General features: G+C 58.0%; 1 protein-coding gene across 7 annotated transcripts; it reads right to left on the bottom strand.

Annotated features, from left to right (window-relative positions):
* Positions 1-1,335: 1,335 nt before the first annotated feature.
* DENND4B (DENN domain containing 4B) lies at positions 1,336-16,554 on the bottom strand. 7 transcript variants are annotated; one of them, XM_060138049.1, is made up of 28 exons: positions 16,231-16,552; positions 13,994-14,333; positions 13,136-13,388; positions 12,812-12,881; positions 12,443-12,612; positions 12,126-12,370; positions 11,624-11,690; positions 11,469-11,527; positions 11,157-11,301; positions 10,706-10,881; positions 10,450-10,550; positions 9,480-9,695; positions 8,793-8,938; positions 8,353-8,492; positions 8,134-8,260; positions 7,538-7,744; positions 7,076-7,204; positions 5,835-6,024; positions 5,431-5,598; positions 4,779-5,170; positions 4,496-4,618; positions 4,125-4,294; positions 3,902-4,043; positions 3,441-3,677; positions 2,790-2,907; positions 2,532-2,697; positions 2,379-2,443; positions 1,336-2,278 (listed from the first exon to the last, which is right to left on the bottom strand). In XM_060138049.1, the coding sequence occupies exons 2-28, from the start codon at positions 14,308-14,310 to the stop codon at positions 2,133-2,135; spliced, it is 4,485 nt and encodes a 1,494-aa protein (XP_059994032.1). In that variant the 5' UTR covers positions 14,311-14,333; positions 16,231-16,552; the 3' UTR covers positions 1,336-2,132. The 7 variants fall into 7 exon arrangements, with proteins under 7 accessions (XP_059994032.1, XP_059994047.1, XP_059994041.1 ...); XM_060138064.1 differs by having other exon boundaries at positions 16,235-16,552; XM_060138058.1 differs by lacking the exon at positions 16,231-16,552 and adding an exon at positions 15,766-15,992.
* Positions 16,555-17,581: the final 1,027 nt, after the last annotated feature.

Raw genomic sequence — 17,581 nt, 5'->3', positions numbered from 1 at the left:
AATTTGGACTTATCCTGCCCCTCATACAGTTCCCTAAGCCACAGGACAGAGATGTCAGATGCTGTGGTGAGTACTTTGCTATTGGAATCTGCAGGTACTCTCGTGGTTAAAGAATTCTGTAGTTCCACCCATCTGACTACAGGCCTGTTGAAAAATGAGCAGCATAAGCTGGGAGGCAGAGTCATCATTGGGGCATTCTAGACCAGGAAGACTGTATGCTCTATTAAGGTAGGGACTGAGCCCCAAAATTCGCTCTATAATTCCAGATGGTTCAGTGCACAGCTGGGCATGCTACACTCAACAGAAACTTATGTTTTCAGGAAGGAAGTCACTCAACTTTGCAGAAGGTTGTTGGGGATGATACAGGGAAAGTTTGACTCTAGGGAGTGAGGTCTGATCAGAACCTGGGGTGACATGAGGGTTCCCCTCTGAAGAAGGCATCTCCTAGTCCCTGGCAAAAACAGATGGCATTACCTAAGCCCCTCCTTTGCAGCTCCTTTAGGACACTGCTCAAGTTAGGATGGGGACGCATCCTCTGGCTTGAAGGTCCCAGAATTCAGAAGTAGTATGGCTCTCTTCATCCACCGATATCCACCCCCAGGAATTTGCGCTAGAGGCTCATGTAAGTTATTTCCTCCATTGACACTCCTGCCCTCCTTCCCCAAGATATTTCTGTTTTGTTGGCTAATTCCCTTTGGTAATTGATTTTGCAGCTCTGTTAGGAGTGTTTCCTGTGTTTATTTCATTATATAGGAAAGAAAGGGAGAACTCCGAGTGGACCAAAAGGATTAGAAAAATGATGCCTGGATGCCTGGCGCCCACACGCAGTGAGCCCCTTAATCCTTGCCCCTGTCTTCCTGGTGCTGTCCCCAGGTTGAGTCCCTGGTTGGAAGAGTACTGCCTTCAACTAGAGCAACTAAGGAGGCCTAGAATGAGATCCAGGGCTCCCAGGATGCGTGAGAGCTGCCCTGTGGAGGTACTGGAGAAGTTGGGAGGGGGAAGCTGTGGGGAGAGGAAAGAAGGCAGAGATGAGCTCAGGGCCCCCAGAGAATGGAGTCTTTGTGTGGGGTACAGATGAGGGACAAGGGGGTGATTGTGTGGGAGGGCCGGAAGTACCACACAGACTGGCACCACCATAGTCAGCACCGGATTCACCCCTCTCCTGCTCCAAGAACTCCCTGTTCCCCAAGGGACCAGAACCAGACCTGGTCAGGGAAAGCAGTGCGTGCCTGAAGGCAGCAAGGGATGCAAAGGTGGAAAGGAGGATGTGCAGCCAGGAGAAAAAGTGAGGTATCCCCCACCATTATCCCAGACTCAGAGAACAGGAGGCAGAAGGAAAAAGACAGAAGCAGCTTTTACTATATTACATCCAACAAAACTTCGCAAGGAACAATCCTTATTGCACAGTCAGGGCCCTGGGTGGGTGAAGCATTCCCCAAGGTGGAGTGGACAGAAAGGATCAGGACCAGAGGGGCACCAGTTTTTCCTAAGGGGAGCCTGGGACTCCTCTAGCTCCCACCTCCTAACTTTCAAGGAGCTACAAACCACTGGACCACGCGGGCCCATTTCCCTTCTCTTTCTCACTGTCCATAAGAACCTCATAAGCAAGGGGGCTGTGGCTCCAGAATAAATAACTTAAAATAAAATACAAACACTAAGGTAGAAAAGCAGGGAGAGCCTTGGGCTCCTTCGGCAACTCTAGGGAAGCGGGACCATCATTGGTGGGGAATGACATCCCTCCCTCCCATTCAGGGCAAAGGCTCAGTAGCTGTGTATCTTTCTAGTTGTTTTTTAAAACAAAAACTTATAAAATGACCAGGGCAGTGCAGATCTGTGGGTACCCTGGAGAGGAGTTCCTGGTATAGGATGAGGCGGAACAGAGATGTGCCAGCTCCCCCCAGGCCTCCTCCAACATCAACATGAGCACAGAGGGCAGGTTGGAGATAGGGGAATTGTGACTTTTGGTAACCGTGGGTCCCTCTTCCTGCTGCCCCCATTCAGAGCCTACGGCTCGGCATGCTTCTCAGCCTATTCCCAACTCCTCTATGAAAGCAACAGGGAAGCAGGTTATCTCTAGAATCCATTCTCCCTCACCTCCTCAGCCCAGGTTGGAGAAGGAAGCTTAAGGGTCCCTAGCATTCCAGAGGTGCTCCAAAATATTTTCGGCAGTCAATGGCCTTTGGGGTGGGCATCTGTGCCCGCCGCTGCCTCAGTTCCTCCTTGCCCGTGCTGCTGGCCAGCTTGTTAAAGGCGGACTTGTACTTCTTGTCGAAGGCCACTAGGAAAGAGGGTGGAGGTAGGTCAGTATATTAGGATTCCAAGCTTCCACACCTGGCCCCAGATCCCTAAACTTCTCAGCCCCCTGCCTGCTCCCTCACCTATGTCCACGTGGTCCTTGCCCAGAGCAGCCAATGTCAGGAATAAGATCTCACGGTAGATGCCCCTGGAGTGGAGGCAAAAGGGTATAAGTGAGATAAAGGGGGTATGGAGCCCAGGACAAACCAGGGACCTCTCAGATAGGAACACGATACCTCTGCAGGTGCAGGCCAGTGGGAGGGGGCCCTAGAGTTTCCAGCAGGAGCCCTATAGCCTTGTGCACCTCATTGAGACCGACATGGCGCAGCACGGACTCCAGCAATGCTAGACTAAGGGATGCAGGTACTGGGCCTGGCCATACCACCCGCTGGGGGATCTGGCCTGGGTGAAAAAAAAGAAGGTAGCCAGGATTATTGAGCCCTCTAAGTCTGGGACCTTCCCCCTTCCCATCCTAGGCCAAATACCAGACTTACTGTGGACCCTCCAGAGCACATAGAGAGGTGGGCAGCTGTTGGGGTCAGGGGTCAGGACATCCCACAGCAGCCGCACCTGCACAGATGCTGGATCAGGCATTATCCAAGGAGATGGGGCCTGCGGGGAGCCAAGATAAAGGAGAGAGGCTCATGGGGTGGGAGGCAGGGGACAGGAAATGGACAGGCGTTATTCCAAGAGACAGGAACATTACAGGACATAGCCAAAGAGAAGAGAGAAAGGAACTCTTGTTCCCCGTGGGAATGCAAGCTCTATTGAGAGCAAGGACTCTGTTCTGTAATCTGCTACATCCCTAGTGCCTAAAACTCTGCCTGGAACCTAAAAGGTGCTCAATAAATATTGGTGCAGTGAATAGAGCAATAAATAGATGAACATTAACAAATTATTGTCTGGGTACCAGGCACTACACTAGGTGCCTTAACAACAGCCCTGTCTGTGGGGGTGGGGGGGCGGCACTTATGCCATTTTACAGATGAGAAATTGTAGCTCAGAGTAGTGAAGTGAAAGGGCCGGGAGTCAAACCAGGTACAACCAACTCCAAAGCCTGTGCTCTTTCTATAGCACTGAAGACACAGAGGACTGAGAAACAGAGCTGGGAGATGAGGAAGCAGGGACCATATCAGGGAACTGACCTGGGGAGGTGGGGGGCCATCACAGGAGGCCAGCACCAGGCATGGCAGAATACTGGGCAGGCGTAGCCGCTGGAAATACCACAGAAGGTTCCAGAAGATGATGGGGTGAGCAGCAGGCAGCTCAGGCAACGCCAGTACCTCACTGCCCTCATTCTCTACCAGCGACTCCAGTTCCTTACGCAGCACCAGGGGGCTCAGATACGCCCATGCCCCACTCTCGACACGCCGGGAGGTACCCTGTCAGGCACAAAGTGGGAGGGCAATGGAGGGCATGTACCACGGCCCCATCCGCAGAGCCACAATTCCCACTGGGCCACCATGTCCAACAGCTTCTGGGACGTCCCTTGCCCTCAATGCCTACCTCTCCCCAGCACCACTGGGGCCACCCACAGGGCAACACACACACACACACACACACACACACACACACTCTGCTTGTGCCCCTTTGGCCCAGCCCTTACCCCCACGTGTCCGTTGCAGAGCTGGGGCTCATCCAGGGCAAGGCAGAGCCTGCGGTCACTGAGCACAGGGCCTGGGCCCCCAGGGACAGGAGCATCTTTGCTGCCACTGGCACCAGCAGAGGCAGGCTTGGGGCTGGGGGCACTGCAGCGAGATAGCAGGAGGGTCAGCCCTCAGACCTCCACCTCCCTGCCCCACCCACAGCACTCGCCCTGCTTTGGGCACCTTGGTCGGGAATCAAAGGTCTGGACACTGAGTAGGGGCACAAAGGGGCAGGTGCAGAAGGGACAGGTTGTGTTGAGGTTGGAGTCATCAGGTGCCCAGCCAGCCATGATCTCCTCATCATACACCAGGGAATCACAGGCGCGGCACAAGGAGCAGCTAGACAGCAGGATCTGCAGGCAAGGAGACCCCAGGAAGCAGGCCCCTTTTGGCCTCTAGGCTCTGGAGCCCGTGCTCCTTCCCCAGCCCCTCTCATCTTCACATCCCAGCCCAGGCTCCTCCCACCTCCTCCCCAACCCCTGCCTTTGACAGAGTGAATGGGTGTGGTGTATGTGTGTGTTCAAGCACATCTGCGTGGGAGGGATTATCCTCACTTCCAGGGAAGGTGGCTGCAAGGATCCAGGGGTGTCACTGAGGCGCTCTGAGGAATGGCGAAGGCTCACGCTGCTGAGAGAAGATTCTGAGAGGTCCCACTCACTGCCCAGAGAGGCTGAGCTCTGCCATTACATGAGAAAGCATAGTTAGCCACACCCATGCTCCTCTTCACCCAGGATGCTGGCTTCAGCCACCCCTCAAGGCCCTCCCTGCGCACTCCTGGTTAGCAGCTCCTCCCCAGGCCTCCCGGTGCTAAAGTGTCTGGACCCTCCCCTCACTGGCTACCTCGGATGCAGTGGATCCAGGGCGCTCCCGTGGGCGCAGAAGGCTGTCCATGGGGCTGCGGCGGGCTGGGGGAGGCAGGTCAGGGGGCAGCTCAGGCGGAGGAACACGAGAGGCAGGGGAGCGGCGGGAAGGAGTGAGCAGCTGTTGGAGGCGGGCACCCAGCCCTCTTCGGGGGGTGCTGGCCTCATCCTGATGCCAGCCAGCCTTGGGCACCCGCCCACTTGGCCCTTGCAGGGTTTCAGTGGACTGGGTACTCAGGGCTGAGCCTGCGTCCCCTGGGCTGCCTCCAGGTGCCGGCTCCTCCCCGGTCAGGCTCAGGTCTGAGAGGCTTCCATCGTGCCAGGGCACAGGTGATCCCCGGGGTTCCAGCACCCCCAAGGCCTCTATCACTACAGGGCAGAAAAGAATCAGGGAAGATGGAGGCCAGTCCGTCCTCCAGGAACTGAGTAAACACAATTCCTGGCTGTACAGACTCTGGCACCACAGCCCCCACCATGGTGACAGTCCAGGCAAGATTCCCTCAGCGCCTACAGTGCCCACCACAAAGCACCACCCGTCCCTCCTGGCTCTGGCCTTCCCCGCTTTCACTGGCAAGTGGTCAGGGAAGCTGACGGGGCTGAGGGTTGGGGTGTGGGACGAGGGCACTCACTGTGGGCCACGGCAGCCTCCACAGTGGGCTGTGCCCCTCGGGCACTCCCCAGGCTGCCACTCTTCACCAGGCGCCCCGCAGGCGAGGCAGGGTCCCTCAGGCTTCGCCCAGCCCAGGTAGTCTGGCGCTGAAGGGGGCGGGTAGGGGAGGGGCGCTCCAGATAGGGCTCTGTAAAAGATAGAGAGGGGATTGAAAGGCAGCCAGCTAGAAACCCAGCCCCCAGTTCCGAAACAGAGCTCCTTAAGTGGACCTGGATTTATGGGGCTCCTCCTAGGCAGAACTTCATCTCTTTTGTTACCAGCCAAGTATAGTTTATCCACTCTGAGAACGCCCAGTGCCAGCCACTAGGCCAGCCCTAGCTCTCCACGCCTATCCCCCTGCCCGTGTCACCAGCCCCTACCCACCTGTCTGGGAGCCGCCTGCCTCTTGTGCTGCCGTCTCTGCCTCCTCCTCCTGCTTCTGACGCTGCCACCGCTGCCGCCGTTCTCTCAAGGGCTGGCGGAACTGAGCAGCCCCCAGGACCACGTTCCGGAGCTTGGCCCAGCGCAGGCGCCCACCCGGTGTACCAGACGGCCACTTGCCTTCCAGCACGGCCTGCCAAGCACAGTGCCTGTGAAGATGGCCTACTTCCATACCCTGGCCTCAGCCTGACGCCAACTGCCTGACCTGGAGCCCCAGGGACCACCTTCTCCTCCAGACATCCTGCCTAGGACTGTCCTGCCAATGGCTCAGCCGGGAGCAAGAGCCCAGAAGAGACAGTTGGCAGCTGCCACCCTGAGGGGTTCTAGAGGAAGCCAGAAGCAGTGGAGACAACCTGGATCCAGACTCTGCTGTTTATAAACTATGGGCTTTGAAGAAATCGGTTCATTTTTTGGGTCATTAGTTTCCTCATCTAAAAAACAGGAAATATAGGTTAGTATCATGGTTAAGGGCCTGAATTCAGGAAACATCGGCGTGCCTGTGTGCATCTCCTAACTCCCTAACTTACTCACTGTGGTACCTCGGACAAGTTACTAAGCCCCTGCAACCTCATGACCTCATCTGTAAGATGGGGACAATAATCATTCCACTTCATGGGCCTGTGGTAAAGATAAAATGATTTGATGTGGGCTTCCCTGGTGGCGCAGTGGTTGAGAGTCCGCCTGCCGATGCAGGGGACACGGGTTCGTGCCCCGGTCTGGGAAGATCCCACATGCTGTGGAGCGGCTGGGCCCCTGAGCCATGGCCACTGAGCCTGCGCGTCTGGAGCTGTGCTCCGCAACAAGAGAGGCCGTGACAGTGAGAGGCCCGCATACCACAAAAAGAAAAAAAAAAAAAAATGATTTGATGTGGAAAATGTATTTGGAACAGGGCCTGGCATATTGGCTCCCACTATTAGCTATCATCGGGAGGTAGAAGTACTCGCCCAACCTCCTTGTCAGGGGTATTGTGGGTGAAGATCAAAGCGGCCAAGTATGAGAAAACCGTCTGTAGGTGCTAAGGCACTAGAGGAGCACAATGGGTGACAATGGTGACAGGACCTTGTTGGATTGTATGGTCCCAATCTCCAAGGAGAGGGGAGAGCGGCAGGTGTCAGGGAGCAGCATCCTTCCCACACACCTACCCGGCACAGGCTGCCATCCCCCCCTCACTCCAAATTAGGTACCTTGTTATAGTAGCCGTAGGTGATGGTGTTGGGCACGATGCCTGCCCGCCGCATGTCCAGCATGACCCGCACGGACAACACGGGCTGCCCATAGTGTGAGCAGAGCTGCATCAACACCCGGTAACACACCTGGGCCAGGAGACGTGCAGGATGAGAGCGGACTCACTCCCAACCCAAATCCTCAAGTCTCAGCAAGCACCCTTCTCCAGCCTCCCCAATTCTCACAGACTTCACTGGCCCCTGGCAGCTCCTGGGCTTGCCTCAGAGCCACCTACCCTTCCTGCTGACCCTGCCACCCTGCAGTCTCTACTGCTACACCCTGAACATGCTCATTAATTCAGTGAATGTGATGGAGCTCTCAACTTGTGCTCGTGCTCCCCATCTGCTTTCCACGGTCACCAAGTTTCCCTCTCACAGCTCCCATGCCTGCACAAGCCCCTGGGACTGGGCGCAGGTGCCCACCTCGTCGGGCAGCACCACCTTGCGGCTCTCCATCTGGCGCAGCACCTGGTAAGCCGTTTGCAGTGCCCGCACCCTGGAGGGCGCCGACCGCACGTAGGCAGGCAGACACAGGAACCACAGCCCATAGCAGTGGCCCAGCAGGCACCGGGCCCAGAGCTCAGGCACAGCTGCTGACTTCTGTGCCATCCGCTGTGCGATCTTCATCTCCTAGGTAGGGCAGGGGACACACCTGGGTGAGTACAATGCCAGGGCAGGGCAGGTCTTAAAATAGTGTGGGAGAAACAGCACCCTCCCTGAGGAAGGGTCTGTGTACTGACAAGGCGGGAGAGATGCTGCACACACAGCCCAGGATCCCCAAGCAGAGATGCCTAGCTTGAGCTCGGGCAGGTGCCCTGGTTTCCCAGAGTGCTCAGAAAATGAAGATGAGGATGATGACAGTGGTAACAATAGCTAATATTTCATGTGCCAGACATAACTGAAACCTTCCAACAACCTTATGGGGTAAATACTATTATACCCATTTTACAGATGAAGAAACTGAAGCAGCAGCCCTTGGCCTGAGCCAGATGCCTCTGGGGGGCCCACCTGCGGGTTACCTGTTTGGTACGGCGAGGGGCAGGACTGCTGGGGGCACTACGGGATGGACCTGGCACAGGCAGAGCCCCGGGTTGCTCTTGAGGAGACTCAAACAGCTCAGCCCGTAGTTCGGGGAACCCATCGTAGCTGGAGGGGCAGAGAGAGGCAACATCAGGAGCAGTCGGCACTAAGTCAGCCCATGGGGCCTCACAACAAGTGAGGGGACAAGAGGCTCTCACCAGTACTGGGGGGTAGATTCACTGCCCTCTGGCGCCGGCGGCTCCTCGGGAGGTGTGATAAAGACAGTGAGCTCACTTCCTGACAGCTCCTCCAGCTCCACCAAGGGTGTTGGCTCCGGCTTCTCCTGCTCTGGGTGGACCTGGAGCAGGATGGTAAGAGAATGAGCATCTCGCAGGAAAGCATAGCCACAGGGAAGGAGGTAGTGGGTCCAGATTCCACCAAGGCCCTGGAGACAGAGCTGGGGGATGGAGTGAGGAATGGGAAGACAGTACGTCTATGAGGCCGGTCACATATGCTGCATAGGCTGTGCCCTGTATAACTCCAGGGGCACCATCCCTGCCACAGATGAGATGTAGAGTGTTGATACCTGGGATAACAAAGACTGCCAAGAGGAGAACAGAGGGCAAAGGGCATGAAGAGAAGGGATAATGCCCAATACCTTGTCAACACAAGAGTCAAAGAATTCCAGGGCAGCATGCCGAGCAGAGCCAAAAGAACATTCCTCAATGAACTGCGAGAACATCTGTGTGTGCAGCAGCTGGGAGTACAGCTTGTGGCTGGAGCGTTCTCGGGATTTGAGGAAGCCTGACAGATGAGAATGGGGCAGAGAGGAAGGTTACCAGGGGTCCCTACCACAGGCACCCCCTTCCGAACCCTTTTCTCGGCTCCCTGCCAACTTGGCGTCCAAGGCCATCAAAGTCATCCCCTCTTTGGCCCCTCTGGCACCACTACACCACACGCCAAGCCGAGCAGCTCAGCTACCCCAGCACCACAGTCCCACGGAATCCCTCCCTTTTATCTGTTGGCACCTAGGACCTCAGACTGGGGAGTCTCCAAGGGAAGAGAGTTTCGCCCATGGGGGCAGCTCACCACAGGCGTCACTGTGTCCCCACCAAGCCCAAGGCTTCCCAGAGGGCAGGGCCACAGCTGGTTCATCTTTGTACCCTTATCCCCTCTCCAAGCCCAGAAGAGCATACAGCTCAAAGCTGGTGCCCACAAAAACGTGTGCTGAGTGAAGGAACAAGAAACTGTGTGATTCCTCGTCCCCCCGGGCTTCCCCATGGAGCCCAGCCCCTGGCCACCCCTCCCGTGACCCCCGCCCCAAGCAGAGACAGGGCCCCTTTACCCTGCAGGAAGAAGAGGTTGTCGACATCACGAGACCCCTCAGAGGGGGCCTGGGTGAGCGGGCGTAGGAAGTCCCGGTAGCCCTTGAGCAGGCAGGCCATGAAGCGGAGGAAGGCTCCCTGGACCTCGCGCTCCAGCTGGGCCCGGCGGCCGCACACTGCCTCATAGTCTGTCAGCAGGAATTCCAGGGAGGCCTCCTCCTCGGGTCCAGTATATGCTGGGGACCAGGGCAGCCTGAGAATCAGGGCCAGCACCCGTAGGGCTTGCCTCAACCCTGCCCTTCACACAGAAGGCACTGTTGCTACCCCACCACCGGCAGGTCCTAACAGACCTGGTACCAATAGTAACTAAAAAGTTACCTTCAGGGACTTCCCTGGGGGTGCAGTGGTTAAGAATCCACCTGCCAATGCAGGGGACACGGGTTCGAGCCCTAGGCCGGGAAGATCCCACATGCCACGGAGCAACTAAGCCTGTGCGCCACAACTACTGAGCCTGCGTTCTAGAGCCCGCGAGCCACAACTACTGAAGCCCACATGCCTAGAGCCCGTGCTCCACAACAAGAGAAGCCACCGCAATGAGAAGCCCATGCACCGCAACAAAGAGTAGCCCCCGCTCGCCACAACTAGAAAAAAGCCCGCACGCAGCAATGAAGACCCGATGCAGCCAAAAATAAATAAGTTAATTCATTAAAAAAAAAAAAAGAATTTACAAAAAAAAAAAGTTACTTTCAGGTAACAGTTTCAAGCCTCCCCAATGACAAGCTCAACCTCCCTGACATATTCAGGAATATTAACGTGACATTCGCTTCCGTCTTGCTTAAACTGGAATTTGAATTCCTCTCACTTCCACCAAATGAAAGCCTAACTCCTCTAACCTCCTCAGGTAAGGTCAGCTCCCCACAGGCCTCCCCAAACTGGAGGTTCAAGGTCAATGACAGTTTCCAGCCTCCCACCGCCACCCACGCTCCTCACTCTGATCCAGCTGCTGGTATAGGTTTGTCAGTGTAGTCAGCAGAACCTTGTAGGGTCTGCGGGGCAGGATCCGAGGGGAGAGGGGCTTCTTTTCCTCAGTGCTGTGAGATAAACAGAAGGAAGAAAGGGTGATGGGGCTCCTCGCCAGCCTCCTCCACGTTTTGCCTGAGGCTCCTTTTGAGCAGGTACACTGCATACACCAGCCCTCTCCTGCCCCCCACCTCGAAACCCCCTGGACAAGACCCAGCCCTCTTACTGGAAGAGTGTGTTGGTATCAAGATCAACACAGATGACATCCACAGGCGGGTCATGCAGATCGAAGTAACTGGAGTGGATACCCACGATGAAGGGCACGGGGGCGCTCAGCACGTCTGCCAGCACTAGCGGGCACAGCGGAATGTAGGGGCACTGCCAGTGCAGCGGGAAGATCATCTAAAGCATCAGGGAGTGAGCACCAGTGAGCAGGGCGTAGGGGCAGCAGGAGAGGGGGCCTTGGCCCTGGGGGGTGGTGCCTATTGAGAGAAGCTGTGGGAGTTGGGCTCCAAAGAAGAGCTCCTGACGGAAGCTGTATGTCCTGTAGGTCGTGCCCAAGGGTAAAAGGCTGAGGAACCCTCCCCAAGAAAAGAAAAGTAAGGAGAATCTAGGTAGGGACCAGGGCACCAGAAGGAACACTCTAGGCAAGGCAGTCTGGGCAGGGTAGCACTCACAGAGACGAGGGCTTCGCAGACGCTGGTGAGCAGGTCTGGCCGCAGTGAGTGGACTAGCAGTTTGTGCTCCGTGAGCACAGCCAGCAGCAGCGTGATAGCCAGCTCTGGGCCCAGGCTCTGCAGCAGCTGCAGGAAGCTGGCACCACTGCGGGCAATGCCAAGGTGGGGGAAGAGTCAGCAGGAGGCCTTTCCCTAGTCACTGGGCACAGACGCCACCTGGGCCCAGCCTGCATAGACCTCAACACCTGTGCCCATCTGCCTGGCACCTACCATGTCCTTGGTCATCAAAGCCCCCCCAACCTGGGCACATACCTGAGGGGCAGGGGTGAGGATACAGGCTGGCAGAGGAGCAGGTTGTCATAGGGAGACATCTGGGAGACAGAAGAGCCACAAGTCAGGATGGTGAAGACTAGCCCCTGGCAGTTCTCCTCCTCCCATCCAGCCCCAGCCTCAGCCTCAGCTCTCACCTGCACCAGGATGCGGGGTCTCTGTGGGGAAGGGAAGGGGACATTGTGAATGAAGTGGGAGATGTGCCTGGGGGAGAGAGGGGTCCAGTCAGAGGCAGACTCCCAGTCTACTTCATTCAGCCACATTTGCTCTTCTCCTTCACCTGTCCACAAGAACCTTACTCCTCCCTGAGATCCACCTCGAGAATGGTGTCAGCCATCAGAGCCTCCATTATGTACAGCATTTATGCAAATCAGAAAAGAGATTCCCTCTGGGCCTGCACAGCCCCTGGCCAGGACTTAGCTAGCAAGTGTAGCCTGGATTTCAGGCCCCACTCAGCCCCTCAGCCAGGGGCACTTTTGCAGTGGACCAACTCTCCAGCCACACACTACAGCCCCATCCCCACTCCTCTGCCCACCCAGGTCCCCCCACCCCCAGCTCCAGCCTAATCTCATCCATCTCTCCTGGTCTCCCGAGATCCCCTCATAACCCTTCCCAGTGCCGGGGAAGTCTCGTGCTCACGCTTCCAGGGGCAGGCGGTGGGGGCCTGAGACGGAGTAGCGGTAGAGGAAGGTGAGGAAGGCGCGGAAGGCAGGGAAGGCAGGCCAGCGGGACAGCACAGCGATGGCACGGCGGCTGCGCACAGCTCGGCCCCCCAGTGCCCGGCCCCGCTCCACGGCGCTCAGCAGGCCCAGGGCCCGCGCTTGCCGCTCCGAGAGCCTGGTCCTCGGGAATGCCTCGTAGAACTGCAAGGCAGCACCGTACACCTGGCAGGGGCAGAGGGGCAGTCAGGCGGGCCCTGTGGAGCCCGGACCCCTGACCACACTCTGCACACCCACCTTATCACCAGCTGCACCCGTGAGCACAAAGGTGGAGAAGACGGGCACGGGGTACTTGGTCTGGGCAGGCCAGCACTCGATAGTGGCCCCCATGGGCAGGCAGAAGACGGGCACTGACTCGGGCAGCGGGAACGCCTCATTGTCCTCCTCTGGGTAGCGGCCCAGCAGCTCTGCACCCCCGGCAGAGTGGGGGTACCCAAAAGGAGTAGGGTCAATCAGACTCCAGGGGAAGGAAGCAGGGGATCCCAGAGACGGGCCAAGCGGCAAAGGGGAAGTGAGTTCTGTGGACACTGAAGGTACCAGCCAAGAGGCACCAGGGCAGAGGGACACAGAGGGTCAAGGGGTTGGAGAGACAGAGGGGCTACTCACCTGCCTCATACACCAGCGTGTTGGCCTTGGCCAGGCCCACCTTGTAGCACAGGTACACTGCTGGGCCCCACTGCCCCAGAAATGGCAAGAGACAAGCAGACACACAGCTAACAAAGGTTTCTGGGGTTCATTTTCTCCACCACCCCCACGTGGTCTTTGTCTTTATAACTCCCACTAATCCCAGTCCCCCAAGACGAGAGTCACGCCTCTGGGCCCCGCCCCGCCATTAGACGCCTTGGTCCTAGGATACCCTTTGTGCCCAGGGTCCACACCGTCACACAGAGATGGGGCAGGTCTCAGCTTCTGGCTCGGGGCCCCACTCACCATGCCAGGGTTGAGGTTGCGGGGCAATCGGCAGTAAGTATGAGGCGTGCCCTCGCCCTTGCTGGGCAGCACCAGGCAGAGGTCAGTGATGCCCAGGGCATGCAACCCTGCCCCCTCTGCTGCCCGCCGGTAAGTGAGGTAGGTGCGGGGGTGCCCAGGGCCTGGAGGGGCCAGGTTGGCTGAGTGGCTGTAGGGTGTCGTAGCTAGCACTTGGAAGCCAGGCTTGGGACGTTCCTTCCCCTCATACAACACCCTTGGCACAGAGAACAGAAAGAGATGTCAAAAGTCCAATACAGAGGAGCAAGACCCCAGTCCTGCTAGATCTGCCTACCTAGTCCTACCTACTCAGCCTAGTCAAACCCCAACACCAGGGCCCACTTCTTGCTGAACTCTGCCCTCCAAAATCCTGTGCCCCTCTTCTGCCCTTGGCTCTACTTCTTGATCAGTAACAACTCCTCAAACCTTCCATGGTTCTCAAGCTCATTAATAAATACTAAGAATAAAAGCTACCATTTATTGACTCTGTGCTAAGTCCCTTATATGGATTATCTCACTTAATCTTCTCAACCATACTATGAGGAGGTATTATTTTCCCCAATTTATAGATGAGGGAAAAGGCTCAGAGGGGCTCAATAACCTGCCTAAGGTCACATAGCTAGCAAGTAGCAGCACTAGTATATGCACCCAAATCTGTGTGAGAACTAAGTACGCACAACTTCAGGCCCTTCTCCCTGGCCTGTAGCCCACTCCCTTCCCATTCCCATTGCACATCCCTCATCCCATACCCCTACCTCTCCCTGCCTCACCCCAGTTCTCCTCCCAGCCACCCTTGGTGCCAGCATGGGTAGGTGCACACACCCCAGCTCAACGAGGGGGGGCCTGTCACGCCCCCTCCGGTAGCAGATGACTGGTTGAGTTCCACCCAGGAGCCCAGCACTGAGTTCCAAGGGGTGGCCCCCGGCAGAAGCCTGGATGCATGTGTAGCCCTGGGGCACCTCCTCGCCCAGGGCCCTAGCGATGACTGCCACATCTGTGATGGGCTCAGCTGGCCGGGGAGGGCGAAGGGGCCCACTGGGTTCAGGAACCCACGTTTCCTCAGGGATGGGCGCTCCGTTCCCTGCAAGCCCAGCTATCACGAAGTAATCCACCAGCCGGGGGGGCCGCTCCTCCGCCATGGCCCCCCCCTCACTCACTGCATCTGGAATGGTCAAGTGGGGGAGAGATGAAGCAAGGAAGGCTGGTGTTGCCATGGCAACCAGGGAGTCCCCCCTCTTGCTTCCCTCCTCTTCCTAGTCCTTTCAAGGAAAAGCAGGATCAGTGGTCAGCCAATCCTAAACTCTCCCGCCTGTGACATCACCAGGCCCTCACAGCCCACCACAGCTCCTTAAAGAGACCAGGACCCTCCCTCTTGGTGGTACCAGCCCTCTTCCCAAAGAATCCAAACTCCACTCCACCGCACACAGCTAACCTGGGCTCTGACATCATAGTTTCTGTGTCCTTTTTAAAGACTCCACCCCACTTCACTCCCTAACATAACAGAGATCACAGTCTTTTCTGTAATGGCCTGCAATGACATCATTCCTTCTGGCCATGACATCATGCCAACTACAGTCTTTTTATGGGTTTCTGGCCTTCCTACTCTAGTTGACAATCTAAGAACCTCATGAGCCAGCTAATGTTCTTAAAGAGCCCACTTCTAGGTTTTTGTGAGGACTCCACAAAACCCAAACTTTAAGCGTCTTTTTGCCAGACTCAAGTGTCCTTTTTTCCTAACTTAGCTCCACTATCTGACAAAAAAACCACTGCCCTCCAACCTCCAGGATCCTTAGGTATCCCCAGTTAAGTCCAAAGCAGAGTGGGAGACAGTCCCAGAAATCCCCAAGCCCTCCTCCATGGAGCCCAGAGACAGAAACAGGCCCACAACGGGTCTTCAGTAACTCTTCTCACCTGCCTTCATGGCCCAACCCCAGGGAGTAGGAGCCCCAAGGGTCCCGGGGTGCCCCAGGGTGCAGAAGCTGGGAAAGAGCTTGGTGGGTGGCTTGCAGCTGAGGACCGAAGGCGTGGGGGCCGCTTCAGAGGGGAAGGGAGGTGACTTCCTGAAACAGTGGAGGGGAAGCTGCAGCTCAGCGGAAGCCAGCCTATGGGTGTGTGAGTGTGTGTGTGCGCGCGTGTGCTGGGGGGGGGGGTACCGTTGAAGGTGCCAACACAGCATCATTCCAAGTTGGAACCTTAGACTAAAGGACCCGGAGCAAGGCAGAGGAGGCTCAGCCTGGATCCAGGATGTACAATCCTACCTAACCTCCCACCCTTGCCAAGAGAAGAGGGGGCAAAGGAAGCTCAGTAGCCAAGCTGGCTCTCCTTAACCTGGCCTCTGGCCTCACACACATACACACACCAACTCCAGCTTAATTTAGTCTCTACATCTGCGAGGTGAGGCCAGGAGTTAGCGTCAGCCTCCTGATTTAGCTCTGGGACACAGCCCCATGCCTCGTCCCGTGCTGGCGAATGGGAGGGAGCCCTATGCCCTATGCCCTATGCCCAAGGCAGCAGGCGGGAGCCATGAGGTTGAGACCAGCAGAAGAGCGAGTGGCCCCCATCGGCAGGACCTCCGCACCCGGGCCTCTCCTCACCGAGCCAGGGAAGAGTCCTGCAGAAGGCAGCCCTTTCTCCCTGGGGAACGCAAGGGGCAGGGGCGCCACTCCGGGTCGCAACGCCCACAAGCCGGGCGGCGGGAAGTTCGCGTTGGGGCAGAGGGCGCGCCGAGCGGGAGGAGGGTGAGGAAGGAGCAGGAGGGCAGAGAGGAGCGGGCGCGCAGGCGGCCGGAGACGTGACGGCAGCAGCGCCGGCCGCCGCGTGACCCGAGCGGAGGGAGGGGTGCTCGAGCTCTAGGACCCGCGGGCGCAGGAGGGGTGCAGGGCGCCAGGGCACTGCTAGCTAACTCCGGGCTGCGCCCTCCCCTCCACTTTCACTTCCCCAGGAGAGAGGAACCGGAACCAGATGTGCAGCGCCGGAGAACAGCTGGGGGAGAGCCCCCGCCCCGCCGGCGCTCCCTCCCTTCCTTCCCCGCCCGCCGCCCCGCCCGGTCCAGCCCCTACCTGCCTGCCCCGCGACTCCCCCGCCGGCCGGCCCGCGGGCGGGTGGCTCGGAAGGCGGGTTGGCTGGCCGGCGGGCGGTGCGGCTACCCGGCCCCGGACATGTCGCACCCGACTCGGGCGCCGCTCCCGCCGGGGCGACGTGAAGGAAGAAGAAGCGGCCGAGGGCGCCGGGGCGCGGGGCGCCGTGAAGGGAGATCCGGGCGATCCCAGCGTCCCCGCTGCGCTGCGCCACGCGGGGACTGTGCTGCCGCGCCGCTCGCTCGCGCCGCACGGCCCTTCCGGCTCCTGCTGCGCTGGGGGCCGGGTGCTCCTCCGCGCGCCCCGCTTTCTCTGCTCCCCCCACCCCCCCTCCCCCCTCCCGGACCGCGGGCGCCGCGGCTCCCCCCAACCCCCAACCTCCCGGGCCGGCGGCCGTGACCCTGGCAGCGCCTGCCCAGCGCCCGACCGCCTGCAGCGCGACCCCTGGCGGCTGGGAGGGCCCCTTGCACCCAGGCGGCTTCTCACCAACCAACAATTGCCGCAGGACACTGACCCCTGAAGTCTGGGGCGCACTCCCGTCCCACCCTCGGTCCTACTCAGACGTGGCTTTCCTGCCTGGGTGAAGGCCCTGAAAGCCTAGTTTGCGGAGACCCAGGTGGCTGCCCCTACTTCCAGGTTTAGGGCACACCGCATTCCCTTCCAGCCTAAGCCAGAAGTTCTGAGTTCTCTTTTCTGAAAATGACAAGTTTTGGAAAGAGGAAGAAAGGCCAGGACTGTAGGGTGTGGGAGAGCAGAAGAGGTGGGGGTAATGGAGAAGGGGCACTACTCTTCTGTGCTGCATGGGGAGAGAGAATAGAGGGCAGAAGCTCAGATGGTCAGAGGGCTAGCAACCCAAGCCAGAGAGAGGAAACCTCTTCAGAACAGGTTAGCACTCAAGCATCTGAATGAATGAGTGGAGAAGAGTGGGGAGGGTGAAGTGAATTCATGCATTGTGAGGGGGCAGGAATGAGACCTAGGAGCATGGGGTCAGAGGCTGGCCAGGTATCACTGCTAACTTCCAGGTCCTCTGGGCTTAAAGGGCCATAAAGAAGAGGGAGCCAACCTGAGACCTACCTGGCGTCAGTAGTTTTTAAATCCTCTCTCCTTAGGAGCCTTAGCACTGAGGCCAGCTACCCGGGAAAACTGGGATCATTCTACCAGAAAAATCCAGAGCCGAGAGCTCAGCCAGCAGTCACCTCTTCATCTCCTGACTCACTGCCAGGCCCTCAGGGTTGAGAAAGAGCAGTAACTTGTCCGGCCAGTCACAGCCCCTGTCCCCTGATGCTGCAGCAAGGCCCTGGACAGATGAGAGGGCCCGTGCCCCAAGAACTCC

This window comes from Lagenorhynchus albirostris, chromosome 2, assembly GCF_949774975.1.
Source record: "Lagenorhynchus albirostris chromosome 2, mLagAlb1.1, whole genome shotgun sequence".
Taxonomy (NCBI): Eukaryota; Metazoa; Chordata; class Mammalia; order Artiodactyla; family Delphinidae; genus Lagenorhynchus; species Lagenorhynchus albirostris.
Note: the sequence above shows the minus strand (reverse complement) of the source record. Positions and strands in the feature narration are given on the sequence as shown.